This window comes from Vulpes lagopus, chromosome 15 (genome assembly GCF_018345385.1).
Source record: "Vulpes lagopus strain Blue_001 chromosome 15, ASM1834538v1, whole genome shotgun sequence".
Lineage (NCBI taxonomy): Eukaryota > Metazoa > Chordata > Mammalia > Carnivora > Canidae > Vulpes > Vulpes lagopus.
Window position 1 is genome coordinate 7,078,662 of NC_054838.1, and position 26,705 is coordinate 7,105,366.

Below are 26,705 nucleotides of genomic sequence, written 5' to 3' on the forward strand. Positions count from 1 at the left end.
GGTACTTTCATATATTTCTCCTCTCAGCAGCTGTCTATAGTCTTCCCAATATAAATGTGTCAATACAAACTTGATTGTTTTTTTAATAATGTTTACAGAGGGGACAACTTATGTGCCTTCTGCTTTGCAGCAAACACACTGAATTATTCGTTTAGTTTGGGGCTCTTTTAAAAAGTAATCATCACCGTCTTGAGAAAAATTTTTATTTTTTTCATGCTATCAGTCCTCTCAGACTCCAGAAGTTCACAATCACCAAAGAAGAGCAAAGCAATTTAGATAAAATTTCCTGTTCTGAAGGAAGACTTTTGTTATTAAATGTGAGCCATTCAATAGTAACTTCCAGCTGTTTAATCAAAAAGTTATTGTTCATTGTGGAGGAAAAATTGGAGTTTGGAAAACAATGAGGCTACAACCCCAAGCTCAGAAAGTATGTGATGGAGTTTCAAATCCCTTTCAAACTGTGTCTCATCATTTCAACTATTAATGGCCTATTTCTGAGAAGGCATTTCATGGAAGATAATAAGAAAATCACTGAAACAACAGAGATCTCCCACTCATCCCTTTAATTATCCCCTTTCCTAGAGGCCCCTTCATGTTCAGGTCATACAGTGTAAATTCAAGCCAGTTTTCAGAGAGGTCTCAAAGAAGCCTATCAACAAGGACATGCAGGTGAGTCTAATTCCAAAGTCAAAATGAATGACAAAAAATTTTAAAAGGTGAGGGAATCCCTAAGGGGAAATTTTGGCATACTAGTAAAAAAAAAAAAAAAGTATGTTTTAAAGATGACAAATGGGAAAAGAAAATGTCCAAGAATCAGAGGGCTTCTACTCTAAATTCTAGGTTTAACCACTACAGGTGGGATGTGGCCTTAGGGCAAAAAGGACTTCATCTGCCTGAGATTATTTCCTCACATTTTACATTAAGAGAATGACACCTGCTCGATTTTTTTTTTTTTTTTTTTTGGCTCAACAAGATACTGTGAAGTACTTGCTTTGAATATTGTTGCCCAATACTGATGTGAAATGGTTCAGTAAAAAGGTGTTAAACCACCCGAATTTGGTTTTCCAGCTCCTCCCAGTAATCCAGCTACATCCCCTTCCTTACATTCAGTCCATGAGAGAATCTGGTCATCTTTTTATAACCCTGCCTATAATTATTCAAGTTGATTTCTGTTACTTACAACTTAAATGTTTTAGCTAGCATGAAAACCTATAGGAAGATACACTGAAAATCAAAATCCTACATTCAAATGAAGAACAGAAGTCTTTGGATGCCTGCTTACCAGGACATATGATAATAAAACTTGTGAGCATCTCACCCCATCATGGTGCCTACCCTTGCTTACACCCTATAATGTCATCAAATTTATGGATGTGTGGGCAACTTGAAAGCCAAAACCAGCTCTTGCTTGCTGTGGTATTTCCCCAGTACCCAGACCAGTGCCAGACACAGAATACACACTTAAGTGGTTTTCATTTATTTTTGCACTTGTGTCAGTCTCATCAGATGCTGGACACAGTCATCTCTCCACTGTTATGTGATTACCCAATGGATATATTGGCTTGGCTCCCTCTGCCTTTTAAGTGGAAGAACTGTCCACCTGCACTTCTAATGGAATGGAAAAGTCGAAATGCAAATTTTGAATTGAAAGGGGATGTTTAGAATTACATTATTCAAGTAAATGCCATGCTACATTTCCATGCATAAATGGGAATTTGTATGTGCATTCCCTAGTCTCCCTAATCTCCCCCTCACCTTTTCATATAGATCTGACTCACAACTCTCAGTAACACATCACTGAGCATTGCTAATACTCAAGAAATATCAATTAAGTGAATAAATAAATGAATTACTTGATTAAATCTAAGGCTTTAAGAGTCTCCACTTGACTTTACAAAGACTACAGCACTACTGACCTATTCACAGGTCCTGGAAGTTTCTTGCACTCTTTCTGGTCCCTTGGTCTGAGACACCTTCCTAGCACTTACATGACCACATAAAACACCAACACTGAATTCAGCTGTCAAAGTGAGAAGACTTTCTCGTACTATCTTTCCTCGAGTTTTATTGAAAATGTATCTTTTTGTCTTGCCTTCTGTGTTGCTGTCAAAACGTCTGATGCCAATCTGAATTTCTTCTTTGTAAGTGATAAGGTCTTTTTGTCTTGAAGTCATGACAGTAGTTTTATTTAAAATTTAATAATTTTACCAGGATCTACCACAGCACTGACTTTACTGGTCAATTTTCCCAGATTTAGGATAAGCCCACTCAGTATGCAGATTTGGATTTTGATATTTTGCATTTCCTTTTTAAGTTCTGAAATAGAATTCACGTACAATTTATCTGTTTAAAAGACCTCCTTCAATGGTTTGGGTGGGTATATTACTAAGTTTTGGTAAAGTCGTTAACATAAAATTTGCCACTTAAACCATTTAAATGTGTGTAATTCAGCGGCATTAATTACATTCGCGATGTTGTACCTCCACCACCATTTTCAAAACTTTCTCATCACACCAGAAACCCTGCAAACATTAAACAATGACTCCATATTCTTTTAGCCCTTAGTCCATTAACCTCTAATCAATTTGTCTTTATGAATTTGATTACTATACATATTTCATACAAGTAGAATCACAGAATATTTGTTCATTTGTGTCTATTTTACTAAGTAAAACATTTTCAAGCTCATCCATGTTGTGGCATGCACCAGGACCACATTCCTTTCCACAGCTAATAACATTCCACTGCATTTATGTGCTAAATTTTGTTTATCCATTCATATGTTAATAGGCATTAGTTGCTTCTGCCTTTTGACTGTTGTGAAAATTGCCACAATGAACACTGGTAGGCAACAATCTGTCCAAGACTCTGTCTTTTATTCCTCTGAGTATATACCTGTGAGTAGAATTGCTGGGTCATTTGTTTTTTGACAAATGACTAAACCTCTCCATAGCAGCTATGTCATTTAAATTCCCACCAGCAATGTACAAGGGTACATTAACTTCTCCACATTCTCACCAACAGTTATTTTCCTTTTTAAATCATAGTCACCCTGATGGAATGAAGTGGTATTTGTAATTCAGATTTGCATTTCCTTAAAGAATGTTGAGGATCTTCACACATTCTATTTAGACATTTCTCAGAAGATGAATGTCCAAACAATTTGCCCATTTTTGAACAGAGTTTGTTATACAGTTGTAGAAGTTCTTTATTCTGGACATTTAACTCATACTAGATATGGGACTTACAAATGTTTACACTTAAGACACCCTGAGCAACACCAGAAGACTTAGGCGGCAACATGGGAAGAAATAGTGCCATTTGGAAGAGCAACAAAGAATCTGAGCTCAAGAAATCTGAGGGGCCACCTAAGCCAAATCCCACATTCAGGGGCCCCATGAATACCAACCGTGAACCTGAACCTCTCACCCTAATCCACACCCTAAACTCAGTCCTTGGGGCAGGTCTCCACACTGCCAGCACATAAGATGCTGCAAACTCCCTAACCTAAGATCAGATTGTGACCTGACCCAGCCCTAAAGCCTGGCTTTAAACCCAGAGAGATTTGGGACACACGAGGGACACCAGAAGATTCGGCCAGCAATATAGGAGGAAATTGTGCAAAAGCAGCAAAGAACCTGATCTACAGAAATTAGAGGGCCCACTTCAGCCAGGCCTCAAGTTTAGCGACCCCTGAACACTAACCTTCAGCCTGAGCCTCACCTTAACTCTCACCCTCAACCCAATACTCTGGCCAGGTCTCCACACTCCTGGGACCTAACCCTAGTTTAGGTTCTAGCCCAACCCTGCTCCAAAGCCTAGCTTCAAACAACGGGGGATTTAGGGCACATAAGGGATACCAGAATCCTAGGCAAGCAACACAGGAGTAAATCATGCCATTTGGAGGAGGAGAAAGAGCCTGAGCTGGAGGCTCAGGGACCAAATCCAAGGGACACCTGAACCAAACCACAACCTCAGAGCTCCCCTGAACAACAATCCAGAGATTGAGACTCACCCTAACCCTTATCCTCAACTCAGCCCTCCGGGGATGTCTCCACACTGCAAGCCTTTAAGACCCTCCAAGCTCCTGGGCCCTAACCCTAACCTTAGATTCAGCCACAAAGCCTAGGTCTGAACCTGAAGGAACCTGGGACACCTGAAGGACACCAAAAGACTTGGCAAGCAAGAAAGGTGGAAATCTTGCCATTTGGAAGAGCCACAAAGAGCCTGAGCTGGAGAAATTTGAACCAAGCCCCAAGTTCAGAGGCCCCATGAACACTAACCATGACTTTGAGCCTCACCCTAACCCTTGCCTTTAACTCAGCCCTCCAAACTGTCTCCACACGGCCAGCAGATAGGACCCTGCATGCTCCTTGACCCTGACCCTAATGCTAGATTGGGTTCTACCCAACCATTCCACAAAGCCTGGCTCCAAACCCCAAGGGTATTGGGACACCTGGAGGATACCAGAAGACTCCACAAGCAACACAGCTGTAATGATACCATTCAGAAGAGTGGCAAAGAGCCAGAGCTGGAGAAATCTGAGGGACTACTTGAGCCAAGCCCCAAGTTCAGGGGACCCCAGAACACCAACCAAGAACTGAGCCTCACCCTGACCTTCACCCTCAACTCAATTATTGGCCCAGGTCACCACACTGCAGACGAACAGTACCCTCCACACTCCTGGGCCCTAACCCTACCTCTATATTGGGTTCTGACCCCATGCAGACCCAAAGCCTGCCTCTGAACCAGAGGGATTTGGGGCACCTAAGCAAAAGAGGAGGAAATCGTGCCATTTGGAAGAGCCAAAAAGAGCCTCAGCTGTAGAAATCTGGTCATACTGGTTCAAGGTGGGGTCAGGCTTGACGAATACTTTCTAAAAAACTTACTATTTGAGTATAAATATTCCAGATGTATAGCTGTTTATTAAACCAGAGATCTGAAGAGAACCCTAAGCTACTTACTTCCTTAAGCCCCACCTTTCCCTCCCCACCAATGAGACTGCAGGGCCACAATGTCCTGTTCTAATCCTTCTGACCAAGTCGAGTTTGGCACAATCATTTAACCTCTGGTCAAATAAAGAGGTGATAGAGGTCTCCTAGGTGATATTGAAACAAAATATTTACAACATCACAGGGCCTGGCTGCAGTATCTGTTCAAAAGATGGCAATTCTTGGTCCTTTTTCTCAACTATGCCCTCTACTCCACTTCTGCTGTTTCACCTGACTCCACATCACTGTCAGTTCCCAAATAAGAAAGAGACCCAGCAGCACTTCCAACCAGGCTAGCAGTCCTCTGCTATTGCAAAACATCCTCACACCTGTCCTTTAGGCCCTTCAGGCCTTCTCGGACCAGGTAACTCAACTTCTCAGCCATTTGGTGGCTCTGAAAAATCCAACATCTGCTTTAATATTTTTTTAACGAAATGCACATTTAATTCAAAGAGCTTAAGAGTAATATTAAATATGAAAGCACTAATATATTGTGGTCATTTATTGTTTCCTTCAACAGATAGTTACTAATATGGGTGAGGTGCTGTGCTAAGTCCTAAAGATACTGCTATAGGGAATATCCCTGTCATCTTGGGAGAAAGGTACGAACATTTAACCAAATAAAGTGATAAATGTGAAGAAAATAGAAGAGTAAAGGGAATAGTGTACAATGTAGTGGGAGGGTTCCTACTTTATGTAGTTTCATTGACGAGACAGCATTTGAATAAGGAAAGTGAGGAAGCAAGTCAAGAGAATATACAAGAGAAAGTATACTGGGCAGGACTAATGCAAAGGCCCTAGGGCAGGAGGAGCATGTGTGATGTGTCCAACCAGTATCAAGGACTCAGATGTGACTAGGTCACAAGAGGCAGGGAAGTCTACAATGGAGGAGAATGGAAAAGCCATCAAGGAGCTAGAGTACCATGGATTTTCAAGCATGCTATGGACTCAATCTTTCACTCTAAGTGAGATGGGAAGTTTTGAGTCAAGGATTGTAAGGCCCTCATTTAAGTGATTTCTCTGGTTCAGGAGGTGAGAAAGGACTAGGAACAGGGATGAAGCAACACTGGAATCAGAGAAGCCTGTTGCAGACTGTTTTAACAATACATAGGAGAGATGTTAGTGGTTTGGAGCAGGCTGGTGGTTGTTTAAGTGGTGAAAAGTGGTCAGATTCTAGATATATTATGAAGATTAACAGAATTTGCTCATGGCATTATAGTTCGAGTATGGCACAAAGTAAGGAGAGGTTACTCCAGCTGATGGTCCAATTGATTACTGATGGCCTAATAATCTAGTGAAGAATAATTTTCAAGGAGAGAATAACAAATTATGTCAAATGCAGCTGACAGGCCAAGTAGGATGAAGACAAAGAATCAACCCTTGGAATTGGCAACATGCAGGTTTTGGGAGACTTTAATGTTTCTTTGGTACCATGACGGGATGAAACCTGACTAGGATGGATTCAGAAGAAAATGCGAGGTAGGAAATGAAGATGAGCATTTACAAGCTTTCCTGGAAATTTTCTTATAATTAGAGAAATAGGGGAATCAGCTGGAAATGGGTTTGGGATTAAACAAAGGTTTTTATTTATGTATGATGGATTTATTCAAAGTATTTATGCTGCTTGAGAGTCCTGTTGAGGGGAAAAACTGATGCTATTGGAGGTGTTTCAACTGACATCCTGAACAAGGGATTCTCTGCAAAGGAAGGGGAATGGCCCTAGACATGAACATGGTGAGGATGCACAGAAATAGAGAATGCAGAGTCCACGGTACAGAAGCAGATAGGCTAGTAGAGGTGGTGAGGAAGAGCCAGTAAGGTTCTCTTTTGATTATTTTCTGGGTCAGACAAGGAGGTAAGCTCATCAGCAATATGTGAGAGAGAGGACTAGGTGTCAAGGATATGAGGAGGAGATGTGGAGTTATCACCTCACTGAAGAGGAGCCTATGATGGATTTGGAGCCGTACAGGCCTGAGTTTCAATGTCACCTCAAACCTGCCTCCCTCCCTTATCAGATCTAGAAATTAGCCCTCCCTGTGCCTACCTCTTTGTGGTCAAAATGGAAATTAAGAGGCCTTAAAAACATCTGTTCCCGCATCTCACAGGCTTGTTCTGAACATTCAGTGAGACACCATATGTAAGCTCCCAATACATGGACATCTGATCAATAGGTGTTCCTTCTCTACTTTGTCCCTTCTTACTTTCTGCCCTCCATTTCCCTCTTAACTAAAGTATATTTGGGTGAAGATGATCTAAATGTGTATTGATAATCCAAAAAGTAAGGAATGAAATGATCCTTCACCTTTTCCTGGCTCTTCTGGATCCCCTTGGACTCTAACACCCCTAACACCCAACCTAACTTGTCAGCCAAGCAACCAATGGGTATTTGAGAACCTACTAGGTACCAAAAGCTGTGTGTGCTGGGGTACAAGTGGGCACAAAAAAAACATAAGTGTTTTTTTCCTATTAAATAACCTTACAGTATTGGAAAAATGAAAATCACAAGATTATTCCCCCTCCCCACACACATACATGCAACTGTGCTAATACACAAATATTGTCTATCCTTGAGACCTAGCTTCTAAGCAAATAATCACAGCCTGAGGCCACCCAGGCACCAAATTCAAAGTCCTCATTTTGCATGATGCCAAAAGAGAAGGGAAGTACTTGAAGGTTACAAAGTTGAGTAGAGCAAGAGCTAGGAACCAAGCCTTCTCCCCTACTCGCTAGGAGTCAGTGAATTTTATTTCATAACATTTTCCATCTTTTCCTTTTACTATTGCTACTATTACTACTGGTAATAAAAACCATGACTAAGTGCTATGTGTCAAACATGGATCTATATATTTTCTATGTATTCAAATAAAAAAAAAATCCTAGATGGTGGGTTTAACAAATGATGAAACTGTGGCCCAATTAAAGTAGGGAAAGGGAAACCAGTGGAAGTGGATCTGGATATGAACACAGCAATCAGGCTCTCATCTAAAGCCTCACTCAAACCACTCTTTATTCTTCCCACTTCCCCAGAAGTCAATTGTCCCATATTCAAATCCTCTAACAGCTGACCTGTGTCTTTGCTTCTGTTAGGGCCCTGAGCATTTCATGTCTTGGAGTTATGGGTTCATCCAATCTCTTCAGTGCTGTGGAAAGAATACTAGACATGAGCTCTTCAAAAGGCCTAGAATTCTCTCTGTTGTCCAACATGGCCACTTACATAAAGGATTCCTTCCCTTATTTGTTAATCTACTTAATTCAACAAATGCTCAAGCAAGCATCCAGCTACATGCTGGGGACACAGTATTAAAATGAGACAAGTTGCTAATACTCTTCACTGGAGATGAGGGGTATTGGTCGGGAAAACACAACCCCATAAAATTTTCAGCGGTAGACAATCAAGATGATTTCACATGGTGGAAGTCCTTCAGAGACAATAAAAGAGGAGATGATTGACCTGATGAAGACTCATCAGCAACAGTCAGCCCACCTCTCTCTCAAACCTCAGGCACAAGACCTTCCAAAGAAATTTCCGATATAAATGCCACTACCATTCTCTTTTTTCTTAACAACCAGTGTCAGATTATCTTGGACACAAATAACAGAATTTACTCTTACCAATATTGTGCTCTGAGTAGCAAAACACAAAAGCCAAATGATCGGCCTTTTCATCTAATGGTCCCTTAGCACCATTTTGACAGTTTCTTCTTTTGTGACCACATAGTTAGGTTTTGCAAGGGACTTATCCTAGAGCCCACCTTACAGAGCCTAAGTAATTTGTAATTAGAGGGGATCTCATCTGTATTCCATAAGATTCTAGGTGGAGATAAATGGAAGAGGAGGTCCTACAGGATCAACTTTGAATGATCATTGTTGGATCTGGTCCTCCTATCAGATATGCCTCTCACTAACTGTGCTGGAGAACTGGGTGAGGATGCAGAGTCCTCTCTGGAGACCTACAAGCTCTATCCTCAAAACTTTCTGCTTTCCCCAAGCTCCTGGCTCACTGTGCCCAATTTACGCTGTTTCTTTTGGCTGAGTTAGGAGGACAATTGCCACCTCACTTTTACTGATGAGCAACCCAGCACTCAGAGATTAAGAAACTTGCCCAAGGATGCAAGCTACGAGGTGGTAAAGCCAGACAGTGATCCGAGGTCTCTGATATTGAACCCGTAACAATCAGGATCTCGGTTGGAAATATAGAGGTTTGGCAATTTGAAGCGAATAAGTTATTTATCAAAGTATGAACAGAGAGTAGATAAACCACAAGGGATGGTGTACCAACACAGAGTTTATAAAGGGGAGCTAGGGAATCTCTTTTCTGGGCATGAAAAGGCAGGGAACCCATACAGGGCCATCGGATAGGGCCTGTGGCTTTCAGTCAAGAAGCTCCATCAGCCCAAGGTGACCCCATTGAGAAAGAGCTCAGGAAACAGACATCCTGTCCTCTCTTGCCTCTCCTTCACCTCAGGTCTGTTCTTCCTGCTGAAGAAACTCAAAGAATCTGGATGATGTAGAAACCTGCTGATGCAACCCGTGGTCAGCCTGCCAGGACACAGTGGAGTGGAAAAGGGAGGGGAGAGAAGGGTTTTGAAGAAGCACATGGAAGATACTCAGCCCAGACTTCAACAAGCCTTTTCCCACCATCCCACTGCCTCTCCCCCTTAAGCGAAGACTGGAGCCAATACCTAAGCACACTCCCTTCTGAAGGTGACAATATAGTTGATCCTCATGATTGCTCATCTTGCAAGGTTCAGATCACCTTTTTCACACAGCACTTAGCAAGGATGAACTTTAGGGCAAAGCTCAGTCACATAATTTGTATGTTGAACAGTTTCACAGATTCTATCAATGTTGTTTCTATTCTTCACTGAAATCCAGAATCCAGATGTCAGAGTTACTCCAAGTGAAGCACTAGACCCATCCACAAATGTCGATTCCATTGTTGCCTGGCTTGAACTCTAGTGAGTTAAGCAGCATCCCACCAAGCTGGGGATGCCATCTGCAGCTTAAGCATAGCAAGAAAACAAGATCCAAGTACAGGAAGGAATCACCATCAGGCAATCAGTGAAAACCAAGGTTTGGATCTTCCCTAAGGGCAGGAAAGGGCTATCCTGCCAGGGGGTATGCCATGGGCTAGTGCTGGCAGGGGTGCCCTGAAGCTCTGAGGTCAGTAAACAGAAGGAAACCAAATGAGTTGCCAAACTGATTATGTAAAGCAGCAGGCATCAAAAGCCAGGAATCAGTGAGCCAAGAACCCAAGAGCTGGGAGCATATGAAGTGAGAAGGGGAAGGCAGGCCCTGGGAGAAGCTACAATCAGGCACTGGCTTCAATGGGACTGCCATGGCACTGCATGTGGGACGGGCAGCAGCAACAGGTCCTGTTTCCCAACAGGTCCTGGTTTCCCAGGCAAAGCCTTAACAGGAGCTGCCCTGCCCACCAGGGTTGATGGACTCAAGGTAGGAACCACACTGGCAACTTTCCATCCACTCATATTCTTTCCTTTGTTTGATCACAGCCTTAAAGACACCCTGATGGCAGGAATAGAGGAGTACATAGATAACTCCCAATTCACCAGATACTGATATCACCTCCTTGGATTTGTCCTATTCGCTTCTGCTCTGCTCAGACACAGAAGAACCATCACTACCAAATTCATCAGCAGCAAGCACCATGGAGGTATGTATTGAACTCTTTCTGGGCACAGCTCTAAACTGTTGATAAACTGGGGCCACTGTTGACAGCCTATCCAAGAACCCAAGAACAATTTCCACCTCTTTGCTCAAAGTACCTCAGAGTTTTGTTGGAGCAACGTGCCCACACCATGGAAAGAATGGTTAGTCTGTGACAATCACAGCAATGCTCTTCCCCTTTTCCAGTGGAAAGCACCTAGAGACAATGCTGAGGAGAACAGAGGAGGATATAAAGGATACATTGGTCCCCCCAAGATGACCAGAGCACAAACTCCTCTCAGGCATGGCCTCATCCCAACTTCTTCAAGTGACCATTATATATCTATACAACTAAAGCCACTATTCTTGCAGCCAGTAGTGTCCTAAAACATGTGCATGGTTCTATTTAATTCTGGTTAACTAGTGAGGAAGGCATTATCTTTATCTTGGGATTAAGGCATAGGGAAGCTAAGTAAGTTTGCCAAGAATCCTATAACTCGAGTCAGAGGTGAAGTTGAAATCCAAGGTTGTCCAACTCCAAAACCTTGTGCTCTTAACCACTAAACTATACCTTCTCTCATTGCCTTTACCTAATGCCTGACCCAGGACAGCACCAGCTCCACTGTAGTCACCCAAAAGAACAGCATTATCCCCATGCTCGGATGCTCTGATCCTCATCACATACCCACTTCAATCTTGCAACCCCCATATCTCAGCAGAGGCTAATTGCCATGATCTCCCCCAGCTACACAGCTGACACAGGACATGCTGATCAAAGGCAATGGCTCTTGGCTCCCTGCCATGTTTCTATGGTCACTGTTGTGTAGAGCCCAAAGCAGGAGGCTACAGGCCTGCAGGCGAATATTGCTACATACACTGCCTGAACACAGAACCGTCCAGACTATCCTACAAAAAACAAAAGCCCTCCTCCCTCCCTATTATGTTCCTTCTCCACACCAATAATGCGGCAAGGCTTTATCCTGTTAAATGATAAAGCAACTGAAGAATAATACATATAGTGCCACCTCATCTTTCAGAGAAAAAAAAATGTGTGTATATGCAAAGAGAAAAACCTAGAAAACAGAAATACAACTGCTAACGATCACCTCGTGCAATGGAATTAAGAGTAGGGTGGTAAGTATTGTATGGTTTTAGATAGCTTTCACCTTTCTGTTTTTATGTTACTCTAGTACTGTAACAATATTATGTAATTTACATAGGAAGTACATTGATAAATCAGATTATTCTATCGTAGAAGCTAAAAAAAAATCTATACTATAAATTTTTATCCCAATCTTCACATACTTCACCAGAATTTCTGTCCTCCTTGTACACATTTTGTGAATCTGGCAAGCACCTTTTAGGATTTGAAAATATTAAAGGAAAGAAAAAAATCCATTAGGCTTCACAATAAGGCTATACCAATATGGCATCAAATTCGTTTTTAAAAAATACAAAACCCTGCCCACAGGGCTTAATTTAATGTGCTTGATAGGAGGCCCTTATTCTGAGCCTCTAATACAGTTTCAAGAGGCAGAGCAACAGAATTTTATAATGGTGATATAGCCACCTTACAGGACCAACACATGTACCACCCAATTATGTCTGCTTCCCAGCAGAGGGGGCACATTGGCCCTTAATCCTACCCGTGATGGGTTTATGTTCATATCCTATGTGTAAATCACCTACACTCATTCATGCCTGCCAGAGCTCCTGCGGACACAGGACACATGTAAATTCAACTTGAGAATGAGGCATGGTTCACCTTGTGCTGTGAATCAGACCAGGAAATCACCAAAAGCCTTTTAGAGATTAACTGCCTTCCTCAAGGAAATAATCCTCAGAAGTTCAAAGCAGAAATACTAGGATTATTTCAACTTCACCATTCCTTGTGCCTGATATTTACAGAGTGTGTGGAAATTTGCAACACAGTCTATGCAAGTTCCCACTGGATCCTCTCTTCAATCCTGTAAAGTAGAACGGGAAGAAATGATGCCCATTCAGTCCAGAGAGGTGACTAAGGCGAAGAACAAGGGGACTTAACAAACGGAACCATCTAGAATGCTAAGATCACAGATCAGAAGCCACAAATATAGACTCCCCCCCCCTCAAAAAAAAAAAAACCATAACTCTTCATTTGTTCATGTGTTCAGGTATTCACAAGTATTTGTTGACTATGTATTATGACAGCTTTATAACGTGCATTGGGGATACAGCAGTGAGTTCTCAAGGTGCTTACAGCCTGTAGGGAAAGCAGACATCAAGGAAATGATCAAAAACTCCTCTGCAGGAAAATGAGTACTATTTTACAGTCAAAGTATCAGACACAAGAAACGTCCTTTGTCCTGAAGATTAAGGGTAAGGAAGATTGAGCTTGATATTCCAGAAATGGCACGTACAGGGGTCCTGTGGCATATATGAAGATAGTCTCCCTTAAGGAACTGAAAGAACTTGAGGTCAGAGAAGGAGGAAAAGCAGTGCAAGAGGAAACTGAAGAAGGAAACTTGGACCAAAGTATGCAAAAATTTTTAAAAGCTATATTAAGTATTGTGACCTTAATCCTAAAACTTACAGGAGGCCATTAAATGCACTTACCTACATGTTTGGGTGGGAAGGGAGGATGGTAATCAGGTTTTCAAAGTCAAGTCCTTATATGTCACCCCAATGTCTATGAAAAATTGCTACCAGTGGAAATTACTCTGAATCCAAGGTGCTCACCTACTTCCTGTGCCTCGCTCTTATTAGCTCCTGCAAGCTCTAGTATGTATCTAATTAGCTACTAATACAAGTAGCAATAATGACAGATGTCCTCCTAAATGGGGTTTCCCCAGCCCCAACTCTATTTCACTGCCAGTAGTTTTTAATGAGACCTTGTGACTGCAAAGTCACCTAAAAGAACGCAGAGTTTATCGCCTTGAATTCATGAATATCAGAATTTATCTTTAAACAGTATAAAACCACCCATGTAATGCTGGAGACTACTGTAATTCATCTCTCGCACATTTGAAGAAATGGCCAAATGGCTCATTTGCGGTCAGTCATGATTTAAGATTAGGTCCTTGGCCGTTACCCATCAGCACAGAGGTACATGCAAGCCATACAAATCACATGAGGATGATGGGCCATTCAAAGACCTGACTGGATATTCTCTCTGTGGTACTGAGACCATTAACCCATCTAACATTCAGATTCCAGGAAGGAAGGAGAGTCTAAAAATACCACTCTTGGAGAGTCTGAAGGCCAACAGTGGTTGGCACCACAATAAGGGCGGTTTTGGCTGACCAGGGAAGTGGCCCCATGAGCCAATTAGCATCCCGAATCTTAGAAAGTAGCTCAGTAGCACATATAACTTGGCCTTTGTTTTTTTTTCAGTTTATAGATGGCACATATTGTACTTTTTCTGTGAGAAGATACAAGTGTTCTCTTGTCACGTGAGGGTGTTTTAAAAATAAAAAGGAGGAGAAAAAAAAACAAAACAGATGATTGGTGGAGAAGACAAACCTCCGCAGGCTGGTTCCAGCCTGTGTAGACTTACTACATACTCCTGGTTCAGGCCCTTTTCTTCTCAGCACCTCACAAGTCCCCACCTAGAAGATGCGAGCCTCTCTACTTCAGAGGATTACAGTGAAGATCAAGTGATTGGAGGAATCCTCTCTACAGGAACGCCAAGCACTAATCTCAACTCGCTCATGACCAAGCAAGATAGTCTGAGCTTCACCCAGCGTGGTGCTGGACCTCTGAGGCTTAATTGTCAAAGAACTCAAGACAAGGGAATCCTACATTCCCCAGCTCCTTCCTTGCCTGTGCTTTACAGACATCATCAGACCTGGAGAACAAGTATTAGCAAAAGTGCACAGAGTGAGTGAGTGAGTCAACTGCTTTGCTACCAGGAGGTCACAGCCTGGAGCGGTTTTCCTCCAGTGGAGATAAAATTCCATTCTAGTTAATGCAGGCATTCTGAGCGTCCCAAAGCAGGCAGCTGATGGCCCCAATTCCAAGCCTGTATGCTCCTGTGTGTGACACTGGCTGTCAGGAAAGTGATACCCTCCGACTAATAGACTCTAATGAGTAGAGATGCAGCCTGACATTCCTGAGGAAGAGTTACAGACAACCACATCACACAGGTCTTTTAGAGAAAAGGGGATTTTCACTCTAATTGCCCAGGAAAACCCTCAAGTGAGGGCCAAGGCACATCAACCAACCAGCTGGCTTAGTGGCTCTGGAACTCCTGATGGGAGAAACACAAGAAATTAGGAGGACAAGCTGAGGAACCAAAAAAAAAAAAAAAAAAATTAGGTTAGAGCAGGGAAAACAATACGCAGAAACCTTTTCCTGGGGATGGGGGAAAAAAAAAAGAAAGAAACCTTTTCCTTCCAAGCCTCCTCATCCTTACACCATACTGCCATCAGACCCCCTACAAAAATTAAAATAAATAAATAAAGCAAACCAAACAGGTACAACTATACATCTGTTTTTTTGTATCCAACCACTCTAGCTGCTTTTTGAGTTTCCAGAAAGAGGATTTACAATGGTGTAGAAAATCCATTCAATGACCACATTAGTACCGCTGGTCTAACTAAAAAACTAATGCAGCATTTGGGTTGTTTTTTTTTTTTCTAATTAAAAAGTCCTCATGGTTCATGCATTTTTTATTCCCCAAGGCTCTAAACCAATGAGTGAATCATAAGAGGAACAGAGACAATATATTCCTTAGAAAGGCAAGACTCCATCACCTGTATCATACTGGTTTGACTTTTCTCTCCTTGCTTTCCTTTTTTAAAAAATAACTGTGCATATCCATCAAGAAGACAATAAAATTGTAACAATAAAAGATGCAAGCATCGATATTTTTCCTACAAGAACATATTTATTTCTCTTGCAGCCCATTTCTCCTTCCATTTACCCGGTATAGACCCCTGTGCGTGCAATACAGTGACAACTCAGGATGTGTCTGAAGGCATGTACATGTAATCACTGGCGTTGGAACTGCGGTCCTGTTTTCCTTTCTATTCTAATACATCTTGGGTCCCATCTTTGCAATAAAGTGCCTTCTTGTCAATCTACTCGGGTAGCCAACAAACCAGCAAATAAATAAAGGATAGATTCTAGTATATTTCTTTGTCTTCTCCATTTGCAGATCTAAAAGCACCAGAGTGCAACTCATTAAGCCCACTAGGGAACAGGAGGAAAAGATGAAGGTTCCTGAAAAGACAAAATTAGAAATAGGTCTGCTATGGATGTCATTAGAAGACATGGCAAAGTTAAACTGGGAACCTACCTAATGAGGTTGGAATGAGTAAGCCACAGGGCACATAACATGGGTAGAACTGAGAGGGGCTCAGTCAGAAGGAGATATTCAATACTCTAATGTCCCAGGGGCCCAACAGTTAAGCAGCCACTCTCCACTTTGCCCAGATTTCTACGACATTGGCCACCTGGGTCTTTTGATCCAATCTCCCTCATTATTTCTCTAGAGCTTGGCAGCAAAGGATTTTTCTTCCTTCAATGTTCAGAAGAAATGTTTTTCAACAGCACAACTATCCATCATCTGCTAGCTACAGTGCACTGCTCCATCTTGTATTAGATCTACCAAGGCGGGGATCCCTGGGTGGCGCAGCGGTTTGGCGCCTGCCCTTGGCCCAGGGCACGATCCTGGAGACCCAGGATCGAATCCCATATCAGGCTCCCAGTGCATGGAGCCTGCTTCTCCCTCCGCCTGTGTCTCTGCCTCTCTCTCTCTCTGTGACTATCATAAATAAATAAAAATTAATTAAAAAAAAAAAAGATCTACCAAGGCGTTCGTTGCCAGGTCAGCCAGCATCCCGCAAAGGCTCTTTACTGCCACGTGTCTGGAGCAGAACACTCAAAGACACCAAGAGCACAAGATGGAGAAAACGAGAAGCCAACATCCCTTAGCATCAAATAATGCATGTGCAGCATCTACTCCAGCAAGAGGAGAGACAAATGAGGGGGAAAAAAAAGATTGGGCATTTAGGGTAATTAGACTTTGCCTACCAACAGCTGTACTATCAACCCACCTATCAATTCAGATCATTGCAGGGACGCCTGGGTGGCTCAGTGGTTGAGCATCTGCCTTCAGCTCAGGTCGTAATCCTGGGGTCCAGGGATCAATTCCCACATCGGGCTCCCTGCAGGGAGCCTGCTTCTCCCTCTGCCTATGTCTCTGCCTCTGTCTCTCATGAGTAAATAAAATCTTTTTTAAAAAAAATTCAGATCATTGCAAACCCAAGGTGAAGACAGCAAACTGGGTTGCTCTCCAGGGTCCTGAAGATGGGGGGGGGCACGCCCTAAGTAAATCAGGCACATGACCAGAAGATCAGAGTTAGAAGGAAACCTAAAGATCACCTGGTCCTATACTCCCTCACTGTATACCTAGAGAGCTAAAGCCTAGAGACAGTATGTTATTTCCCCAATATTATATGAATTTATTAATCTCTTTCAGCTCTAGTGTGTAGTCCAGAATATCTTTGTGCTTAAAAGCCAGATTTTCCAAGCAGAAAAGCAAAAACTATTTTGTTTAGGAATTTATAACAAGTGAGTTTCCTCACTCAGTAAAACTTTACCTTGCTTTCCATAGCCTCATAAAAGCTGTAATAATTTTGGCTTTTGAGATTGCGAGGGGGAGGCAAATTTCTGCACCTCTTCTCTCACACAAATAAAAAAAGGAAAGACACCAAGCTGCATTCTCAAGGCCCTGCCAGGATCAACAAAAGACCTTATCACAATGGAGAGGTTGTTTTCTTCCTTCTTCACCATAGTTACCTGTTTTTAAAGAGATTCTGCAATTACATATTTTTAAAGGGGCTCCACTGGTATAAAAACCATGCATTTTTGTGCTATACTACCAACCATGAGGCCAAAATTATTGGAGAGCATTGCTCAAGATTTGGCCATCAGAATAACTTCAAGGACAGGACTGTCCTCAAACCCTACATTGCACCATAGATCCGCAGACACTAGGTCCTGATCCATGGGACATGAGCTGTTTGTATACATGTGAAAATGTGACTATACTGAACTCATTTCCAATATTCTGTAACACCTCTCCTATATGATGGTATATAGGTCTGTATAGGTCTATAGTCCTTCATGATGCCATATAAAGCAGCTTGAAATTATCAAGCTTTTGTGCATCCTCCCTTGCTACATTCCTACAATGACCCTATGTTTGAAGAGTTGCTATGATTCCATTTTACAGATGCAAGCATGGTTCCTGTCAAACGAGTTAATGAACAAACTAAGACTCTTCAAGGAAAGTAAGACACAAATGGCCTGATTTCACACTCCTACATAATGTATGTAAATTACGTTTTATAAATGGAAAAACCAACACAAAGATTCAGCACTCTAGATTAAGCCACAGAGAAGAGCTCTTCCTTCCCTTTCCTTCCCTCCCCTCTCTCCTACCTCCCTCTCTGGCCCTCCCTGCAAGCTTTCCCTCAACTCAGATACCACTCATGCATATACCCTCCTCTCTCACCGGACTGTGACTGGCTTTGTAATGCTTACAAGATGAACCTCATTCTCCACTGAGTTCTCTCTCATGTGACTGGTACAGAATCAAATCACACAGTGACAAAACTGTAAAGCTGCAGAAATTGTAATGCATTTTCACCTGGGATGGTAAGACACTGAGAGGCTATTCCACATCTCCAGCTCTGCCTCCTGTGATCTACCAAACCTGAGCACCTCCACCAGGAATCCAGCAATCCGTCACATACAGCCTTACGACATCTCTCGCATCGGTGCCTTATACTGTTACTTATATTTACCCACAGGTATATCCTCTCAAGTTCATTTATCTCTTCTTCTGGACAGAAGATCTGGAGCTGCTGGTTATTTGGAGATGAGGCATATGCTGCTTTGTCAATTTTATCTCCATTTCAGTAAATTGTGCGCATGTGTTCCTGTTTGTGAAGTGAAAAATCAGTCGAAAAACCAGGATGATTGAGTGTTGGCCAGGGTCTCTTGGAAGCTGTGGCGTTTCAGAGCCCTCTCTTAATTCTCCCCTCCTTACTAAAGCAAAAACTTTATAAAAATCAACATAGAATGGTATACACGTGCCTGAACTACCATAAGGAATTTAGGTTTAATAAGATGTTTGTAAATACTCTAGGAGCTCCCTGGGAAGTAAATGCCATATCAACATATTTCATTATGAAAAAAACTAGAGAAACAGATGCTCATATCCTGAAGTTACTCTGAAATATTAGACAAAAATGTTGAATTACTGACTTGTTCAGTGATTTATAGTAAGTTTTCTCTAATTCTGTATGCTCAAGATCAGTTGTATGCAAAAATTCAATATGCTCTGCAGTAAACAGCATGTATTAAAAGGAAAATGTGTTTCTGATCTAGACTGTAACCATTAACTTCCTGTCAGTGTACAATCAAGCTGCACATGTGTACACACTTGTACAAGTCTGAACAAATGAGGGTTCAGAGCTTTGTTGCAATAGGACTGTGTGAGAGACTTTTTCCAGCAGTGAGGCAATAAGAGGTTGGCTTAAAGTAGGGACACCTGCATATTGCACAAGGCGCTGGCCTAGGGCTGGATGAATGTGCCATTTGAATGATAAACATTCTGAGTCTGTCCCTTAACTACTGAGAAGCTCAGTTCCAGTTACTTCAAGATCAAGATGCTGGGAGTAACCATTTTCAGTTCTCTCCACTGCTCTGAGGCTGTCACAAACTGTCAAATCAGCCTACTAACAGGGCTTCAGCCCAACTCCATGCTTTCTCTATATCTGGGGACCAGAACCAATCACTATGGGGGGGCCCTGGTTGTTTCAGAATTAAAAGTGACTGAACAAGCCATGAGCTTTCTGATGGCCAAGGACTCACTTCTTTGCATCCTCCACAGCCTGGCAGAGAGCACGCCCAATACATTAATTTGATAAATTGATTTAAAGTTACCAAAGAGGAGGAAAGGAAATCTTTTGTGATAAATAGAACACTTATGGGGCAGCCTGGGTGGCTCAGTGGTTTAGCGCTGCCTTCAGCCTGGGGCTTGATCCTGGAGACCTGGGATCGAGTCCCACATCGGGGTCCCTGCATGGAGCCTGCTTCTCCCTCTGCCTGTGTCTCTGCCTCTCTCTCTCTTTCTCTGTCTCATGAATAAATAAATAAAATCTTTAAAAAAAATAGAACACTTATGCACTGAATCCCAGATGTCAGTGGATTCTGGGCTCTGAGTAATGGGAACAGGCCACAGGGTGAGTGGAAAATGGACTGAGGGAACCTGAGGAAGGTTAGTGCAGACCTCATTCTTGTCTTTGTTGGCAATTATTAGTATAAAGGCAGCTGGAGAAAAACCCAAAGCAATGGAGATAATCAGGCTGATCACCCAACTGAATGGTCCCTTTTCTGTTTCCAGCTTGAGGTAATCTGCTACCCAGACTTTGAGAGCTTCTAAAACTAGGCCCAGCTAAACAGCTGAAGCAGGAAGAGAAGTGTTAGTCTCCATAGCAAGCAGAAAGTGTAAAACGACCAACTAAAATAGCAGTCACTTTTCTTGTGACAATTAGTGTAATTAGGTCTGAAAAGACTGTTTCTCAATTCTAATCTTAAAAAGGTGGAAATCTCACCTATCTCACCACATATCAGTTCCTCAGAACAATGGAATTGCCCAGGAAATCTTCCTATTTTAAATGTTTTTATGGTTCTGGAAACTTCTATAGCATTTCTCTCCTGGGAATAATCCCTTGTGTGCTTGTGGCTATGTTCTGGAAAGTATAGGTCATTAACACTTTACAGAAGTGGTGTGCAGGGATAGAAAGATGAAAGCTTGGGAGTCAGATCTCGGTTCAAAATTTTGGCACGTATTTTACACAGGATTGAGACCAGTTATTTATCTGAGCCTTTCTAATTCCAAGTCTGTAAAACAGGACTAATAAAATTGTCCCCACAGGACTATCCTAAGGAATATTATGGCCAGAAGGGTCCTGGCCTGTAGTAGATGCTCAATAATTAAAGGTCCCTTCCCCAGGCTAATGCAATGAGCTCCAATAGTAAGACTGCATATCTTACCAAACCACTCCAATGATCAGGAATCTAAGACATGTGTGGGAGGAAAATACTAGAAAGAAGCAAACTGCTCACACTGAATCAGACTCTGGCCTTCCCTAGCTTCCAACTCCAGTGCAATGGTCCCCACTGCTGTGCTGAACAGCCTAACAGAATGTTCATGAAGCAGATTTGGGTCCAAATCCTAGTACAGCCACTTACTAGAAGCAGGACTGCAGGCATATAATGTCAGCTCCATTCCATCATTTTAAAACAAGAAACAGGGCAGCCCGGGTGGCTCAGCCCAGGGCCTGATCCTGGAGACCCAGGATCGAGTCCCACATCAGGTTCCCTGCATGGAGCCTGCTTCTCCCTCTTCCTGTGTCTCTCTTTCTGTGTCTCTCATGAATAAATAAATAAAATCTTTCAAAAAAATAAAATAAAACAAGTAACAACAGGAGTATGGGATGAATTCACCTATATAAAATGCTTAGCGCTATGCCAAGCACAAGTCAATACCCAATAAATATTATCACATCCCCGTTTATCACCTAGCCAGCAGAACTCCAGCGGGTGACAGGTTGAGGAAAAAATATACCTCTAAGGGGCAAAGCCATCAAGAAGAATCTCGGTAGTGTGAAATGCATAGCTTAAAGAGTAAAAATCAGCCTTTGTGACATTCACTCTTCGGGAGAGTGGCCTATACTAGTAGACCAGCAACTTGATACATGGACCAGAGCTTGCACCACTCTAGAATCAGCTAGTGCTGGCTAGGAAGAAACATGTAAAGAAGGTAACCCTGTGTTATAGGCTAGACACTACCCACTTTTTCCTTAATCTTTTCTTCTTCCTTCCCAGGGTCGGGGGTTGGGCTGGGGGGGGGGTGGTTCTCCTGCAGGTACTTGATTTTCCAAGGCCCCTCACTTATTCGTTGCAGCCTAGCCTCTTCTCCAGCTTCCTCCCCCTTCCACCTAAACCAATGGTCTTCAAATACCATTCCAGGTACCAAGGCTAGATCACCTGCATAAGGACCACATGAAGAGTTGTTAAAAATACAGCTTCTCAGAAGTTTCCACTCTCAAGGAATCTGATCCAGCAAAACAGAGATGGGGCCTGGTGACCCAATTTTTTTTATAAGTTCCCCAGTAATTCTTAGGTATCATCAGATTTGGGGATTACAGCAAAAATCAATTTTACCCCTCCTGCGGCCCAGTTGTTCCAGGCCTTTCTTTCCCCTGACTTATCTAAAAACCTCATTTGTATTTGGGCCCATGAATCATTAACCGGTGCCAACTTTACGTTCTCCTTCCAAGATCTTATATAAAGGACATGTTAGATCATGAACTAAAATAAAAAATTTCCAGAGAAATGAAGGGATATTCAGAATCCCCCTCAGTCTGTTCTTTATAAATGGAGCTAACCCTATAAAACACTGTGGGCTCCAGCTCTCCTATCCTCTACCCACTTTCCTGGTAGAAAGGCCAATGTAGCCAAGAAGGACATTCAGCATTTGAAAGTTGGGAGACAAAGAGGTACCATCAATGTGCAGAGTCAACAGTGAACACTGGACTGCGCACCAAAGGCCAGGCGCCACCCAGGGCACCTTAGCTTATCTCATTCAGCATTCCCATCTATGAGTAAGTATTATCCCAGTTTACAAATTGAAAAATGGAGATGCAAAGAAATTTACTTGCCCAAATTCAGAGCGGACAAGTGGCTGAGCAGGACAGAAAAGAATGTTTCATAGGAACCAGAGCATCTGTGAGAGTGTGAAACATTAGATTCCCCAGAGAGAATATTCGGAAAAAAAGAAGACAAAACTTGCAAAAGGAGGAAGAAAGAAATTGCATAGCAAGAAACCAGCAGTGCCCTCCAGACTTTTCAGGTGGGAATTACTAAAACTAGAGCTTTGAGGCGTCTTTCTGACCTGTGGCATAGGACGTGCGGGGCCTTTCTGCTCTCCCATTTGGGCTGATACAGATGGGAGCAGGGCAACAAGAAGACTGCTCCCTGGACTGGAGTTCTAAAAAACTGAAAGAACCAATGAGCTCTTGAAGATGGCAAAGTGGCTGAGGCGGGCTTTATCCAGGCTGCCCAAGTTAGGACAATAGGGTCAAAGAAGCCAGTGGTCCTACGGAAACTTTGTCCAGGCACACTTATAATCTGAAACCACAATTCTTCCCCAAGTCCAGAAAGCATCTTAAGTAAATCAAAATGCACCAAGACCCATTTCAAGGTGTCAGAACTTCCCTTAAGCCTGAGACTCATTTCTGTTCTCTGCCCTTCTAGTCCTTTTCCAAAACACTCTGCAGAGCTAGAATTGCAATTGAATACCTCCTCCTCAGAAACGTAGTCTGGAGCTGACTGACCTTGGATTGTTTTTCCTCCTGTTCAGTTTCGGAAAGGAGGTTGTCCCCAGCACACCTGTTCTTTATCCTGGGCCTAATGGAACAAGTCCTATGGCTGAACAGTCATTTTTAATTTCGACACTATCGTTAAGAACCAACACTTAATTCATGGGCGCTGCTAGCAATGCAAGAACTTCCTCTGTAAGATGACTTTCCATTAGGATTTTCATCAGATTTTTAAAGAGATCAAAACATTCTCCTCAACCACCATTAGCCAGTTGTCCAGCCAGAAATGATCCAATGGAGACCGACAGTCTGTTTTCAGCTTGAAATAAACCTGATTCCAGTGACACACATGGGGGATGAGGTCTCCCTCCCACCCCAATTCACAATGCCTGATGAAATCCCCCAGGTCTCACAAATACACTTGCCATCCACTGGCAAGCCGAAAGGCTCATTCCTCTGCAGAGAATGGATGCCATTAATTCCCAAAGACTCAAAGCACAGCCTCTTTAAGAAGCCTCCATTTGGAAAAGATATTTAAGCAAAGCTGTGCTTGATGAAGTGAAATAGAATTAGCTGCTTCAGTGGCACAGGCTTCTCAGCTTCATTCTAAGGTAGGCTGGCTTGTTCGCTTCCAAGTGGAAAGAACTCAACAACAATAGATCACAGTTAACTGTGATCACGGCTCCGTGGAATTTCAGCTGGTGCCTGGGGTACACAGAGGTGCACTTACCATTCCCCAATCGGTCATCAACCTTTTGTACATTTGTTCCTAATCACAGGATACTGTTTCATCTTAATGAACTGTTTTCTTAGCATATTACGGTTGGTCATTTCAGCACATCTAATGGCCCATTTGGTAGGTTAAATTATAATTAGGGTCCCTTGGTTTTTATTTCCCAGCAAGGCCTGGAGGGGTTTGATAGCTTTCCCCTTCCCACTACTCATTTTCAAGGACAGAATCACTAAAAAAACAGAAGCACAGACATACCTGTTGCAGTCGATGTGGAGCAGGAGATGAGAGGCACTGATAGACAGCGCGACCTTATGCCACTGTCCATCTGCCAGACGGTACGGAAGGGCCTCGGTCCTAGGCTTCCCATTATGCATATAGTGGTATCGGATCTCATCCCTCAGACCACTGCTCTCCAGTTCAAAATAGCTACATGTAAAAGAAACAGGAATTTGATTTTAGTTCTGGAACTCACAGTCATCAATCGTAGCTTCTTCACTACCACCTTTCTCAGCATCTGTAAGTAGCTACACATGGACACAAAGATTTGCCAACCAAAAATCAATTGTACTGCATGGAATCCAATTCACCTACTGTTGGAGAACCTCACCATGACACATTGAGCCTCCTAAATGGAGAATGACTGATCCACTGTGAAGTGATCTCCACAAACTAATTACCTAAGCTTGGCACAGAGTCTCTTCCAATACTTAGAAGTATAGTTCAGAACACTCTATTGTCTAAAAAAAGGCTATTCGTGTGGAATGGACTTAAGGATGCTTATTTTTATTACTGCCATATTTACATTTTCAAGAATTAAAGGACAGCAAATCACATTGGGTATCAGGAACTGAAATAAATTGAGATAACTTTACTAAACACATTCCCCCCAAACAGCTTTAAGTGGACAATTCCTAGACAATGAGTAGGGAAGGGATGACTGAAGCTATTCACATGTGGGCCAGTATTCTAAATCATTGTGTCATGAAACATATAATTGAGTCTTTTCTTTCCCCAGATTGTGGTCACGTTTTCCAGATCCGTGAAAAACAGTACCACCGCCGCAGTCTGGACTTTTGTCATAAAATGCAGAAGTTTGGGACATTCCTCAGGCAGGCTTCAGGGCTGATACTTTGAGTGGCAGACCATTTAGTCTAAGCCTCTTCTGAAACGCGTCATCATTGTCATTACATCAGGCCTAATCTCACTGCCAGGCATGACACTACGCATTTAACATACTATCTAACTCATCACCCTACACACCTAGAAGGCTGATACTATCCCTTTTTAAATATTAAAAAACTGAGGTTCTGGAATTCATCTATCCAAACCACAATTTAAACGCAGATCTAAATTTGACAGCCCCCTTGCTTTCTACCAGCTTGCTGTCCATCTCAGAGGCACAATGACCAACTAGTAAAGGTAGCCTCAACTGGCATCCTCTCCCAGCAATTCATTTGTACAAATGACTCAAGAATGACCTGCCTATGTAGGGAGGAGCTAGGTTCTATCCCTAGATTTGAAAGGATCAGTTTCTCTTCTAATCAGCTGAGTTGGCCTAACCCCATTAGCCAGACCTTAATTTCACCTAAAACACAAAAAGCATTTCTATGAGCCCTGGTAGGAATAGATCATGAAACTCAGCCTCTATTATGCAGGACTTCCAAGTCACGTGACAAAGAACAAATGCGTATTTCCTGCTTATCTTTCACAGGGATCCTCCCAAGAGAGCACTGCTGAGAAAGACCACTCTGACCTACCTCACGCTAGACAAAGAATCAGGCCCAAGGTCATAAACCGAGGTGGTTTCTTATACTACTGCAGCCAGCTCCTGGACTCAGGTACACACTTATTAGTAATATAATACATATTTTATAAGATTGCAAAATAGAAAATCCCTTAACACGGCAGATACTCATTTTAAGGGAATTCTCTAAATTGCTTCTAAGCAGCTAGAACATTGAAAGAATCAAAATCAGAGAATTTAAAAGGTCAGGAAGACCTTAGAGATTATCTGGTCATTCACTAATTTATTCAACATTTTGTTACTGAACACATGGTAAAGGGCTAAAAAAGGATTTAAAACATAGATCCTGTTCTCAAGATGCTTTGAGACTAGCAGAAAAGGACATAAAATGTGGCCCTAGTACAAAAAAGTCAGAAACAAATCGAAGACAAAGGAAGCTGTCATTTCATGTGCTAGGAATGGACCAGCTGCTTACGTAAATGTCATCTCATTTAATTTCTTCAAGGTAGATATTTTTTAATCCCTGTTTTACTGAGGAGTTCACTTGTGATTAGGGAAAGTACCTAATAGAAAAGGAAAGTTTCGGAATAGAAAGGCACCATGATTTTGTGTAAGAGACCTCACCAAGATCATCATAAGAAATCTCTGAATTATTTCATTTAGACCAATAAGCTACTGCTCCAGGAAGGGATAGGATCCTAAAAAGGATGTCAAAGACAATTAAAAATGCTCTTATAGATCACCTGATAGAATAAAAAAAAAAAAAAAGACAAAGGGAAGCAAATATGTTTAACCAGATTCAATCACTATTCCTGGGGTTATGACTTCATAAGCATACCTTTTTTTTAAAAAAATAATAATAAAATTATTTTTTATTGGTGTTCAATTTGCCAACACACAGAATAACACCCAGTGCTCATCCCGTCAAGTGCCCCCCTCAGTGCCCGTCACCCATTCACCTCCCCCCCTCCCCTTCCACCACCCCTAGTTCGTTTCCCAGAGTTAGGAGTCTTCATGTTCTGTTTCCCTTTCTGATATTTCCTGCTGAGTGAAATAAGTCAATCGGAGAAGGACAAACATTATATGGTCTCATTCATTTGGGGAATATAAATAATAGTGAAAGGGAATAGAAGGGAAGGGAGAAAAAATGGGTAGGAAAGATAAGCATACCTTTTACTCTACCAAGCACT

General features: G+C 42.2%; 1 protein-coding gene across 2 annotated transcripts in view; it reads right to left on the minus strand.

The window, feature by feature from the left end:
* Positions 1–26,705, minus strand: part of NELL1 (neural EGFL like 1) — an 812,163-nt gene that overhangs the window by 663,593 nt on the left and 121,865 nt on the right. For both annotated transcript variants that reach the window (XM_041729681.1, XM_041729680.1), the window contains exon 4: positions 24,027–24,197. In XM_041729681.1, the coding sequence (XP_041585615.1) occupies positions 24,027–24,197 (171 nt within the window). The remainder of the gene's footprint in view (positions 1–24,026; positions 24,198–26,705) is intronic.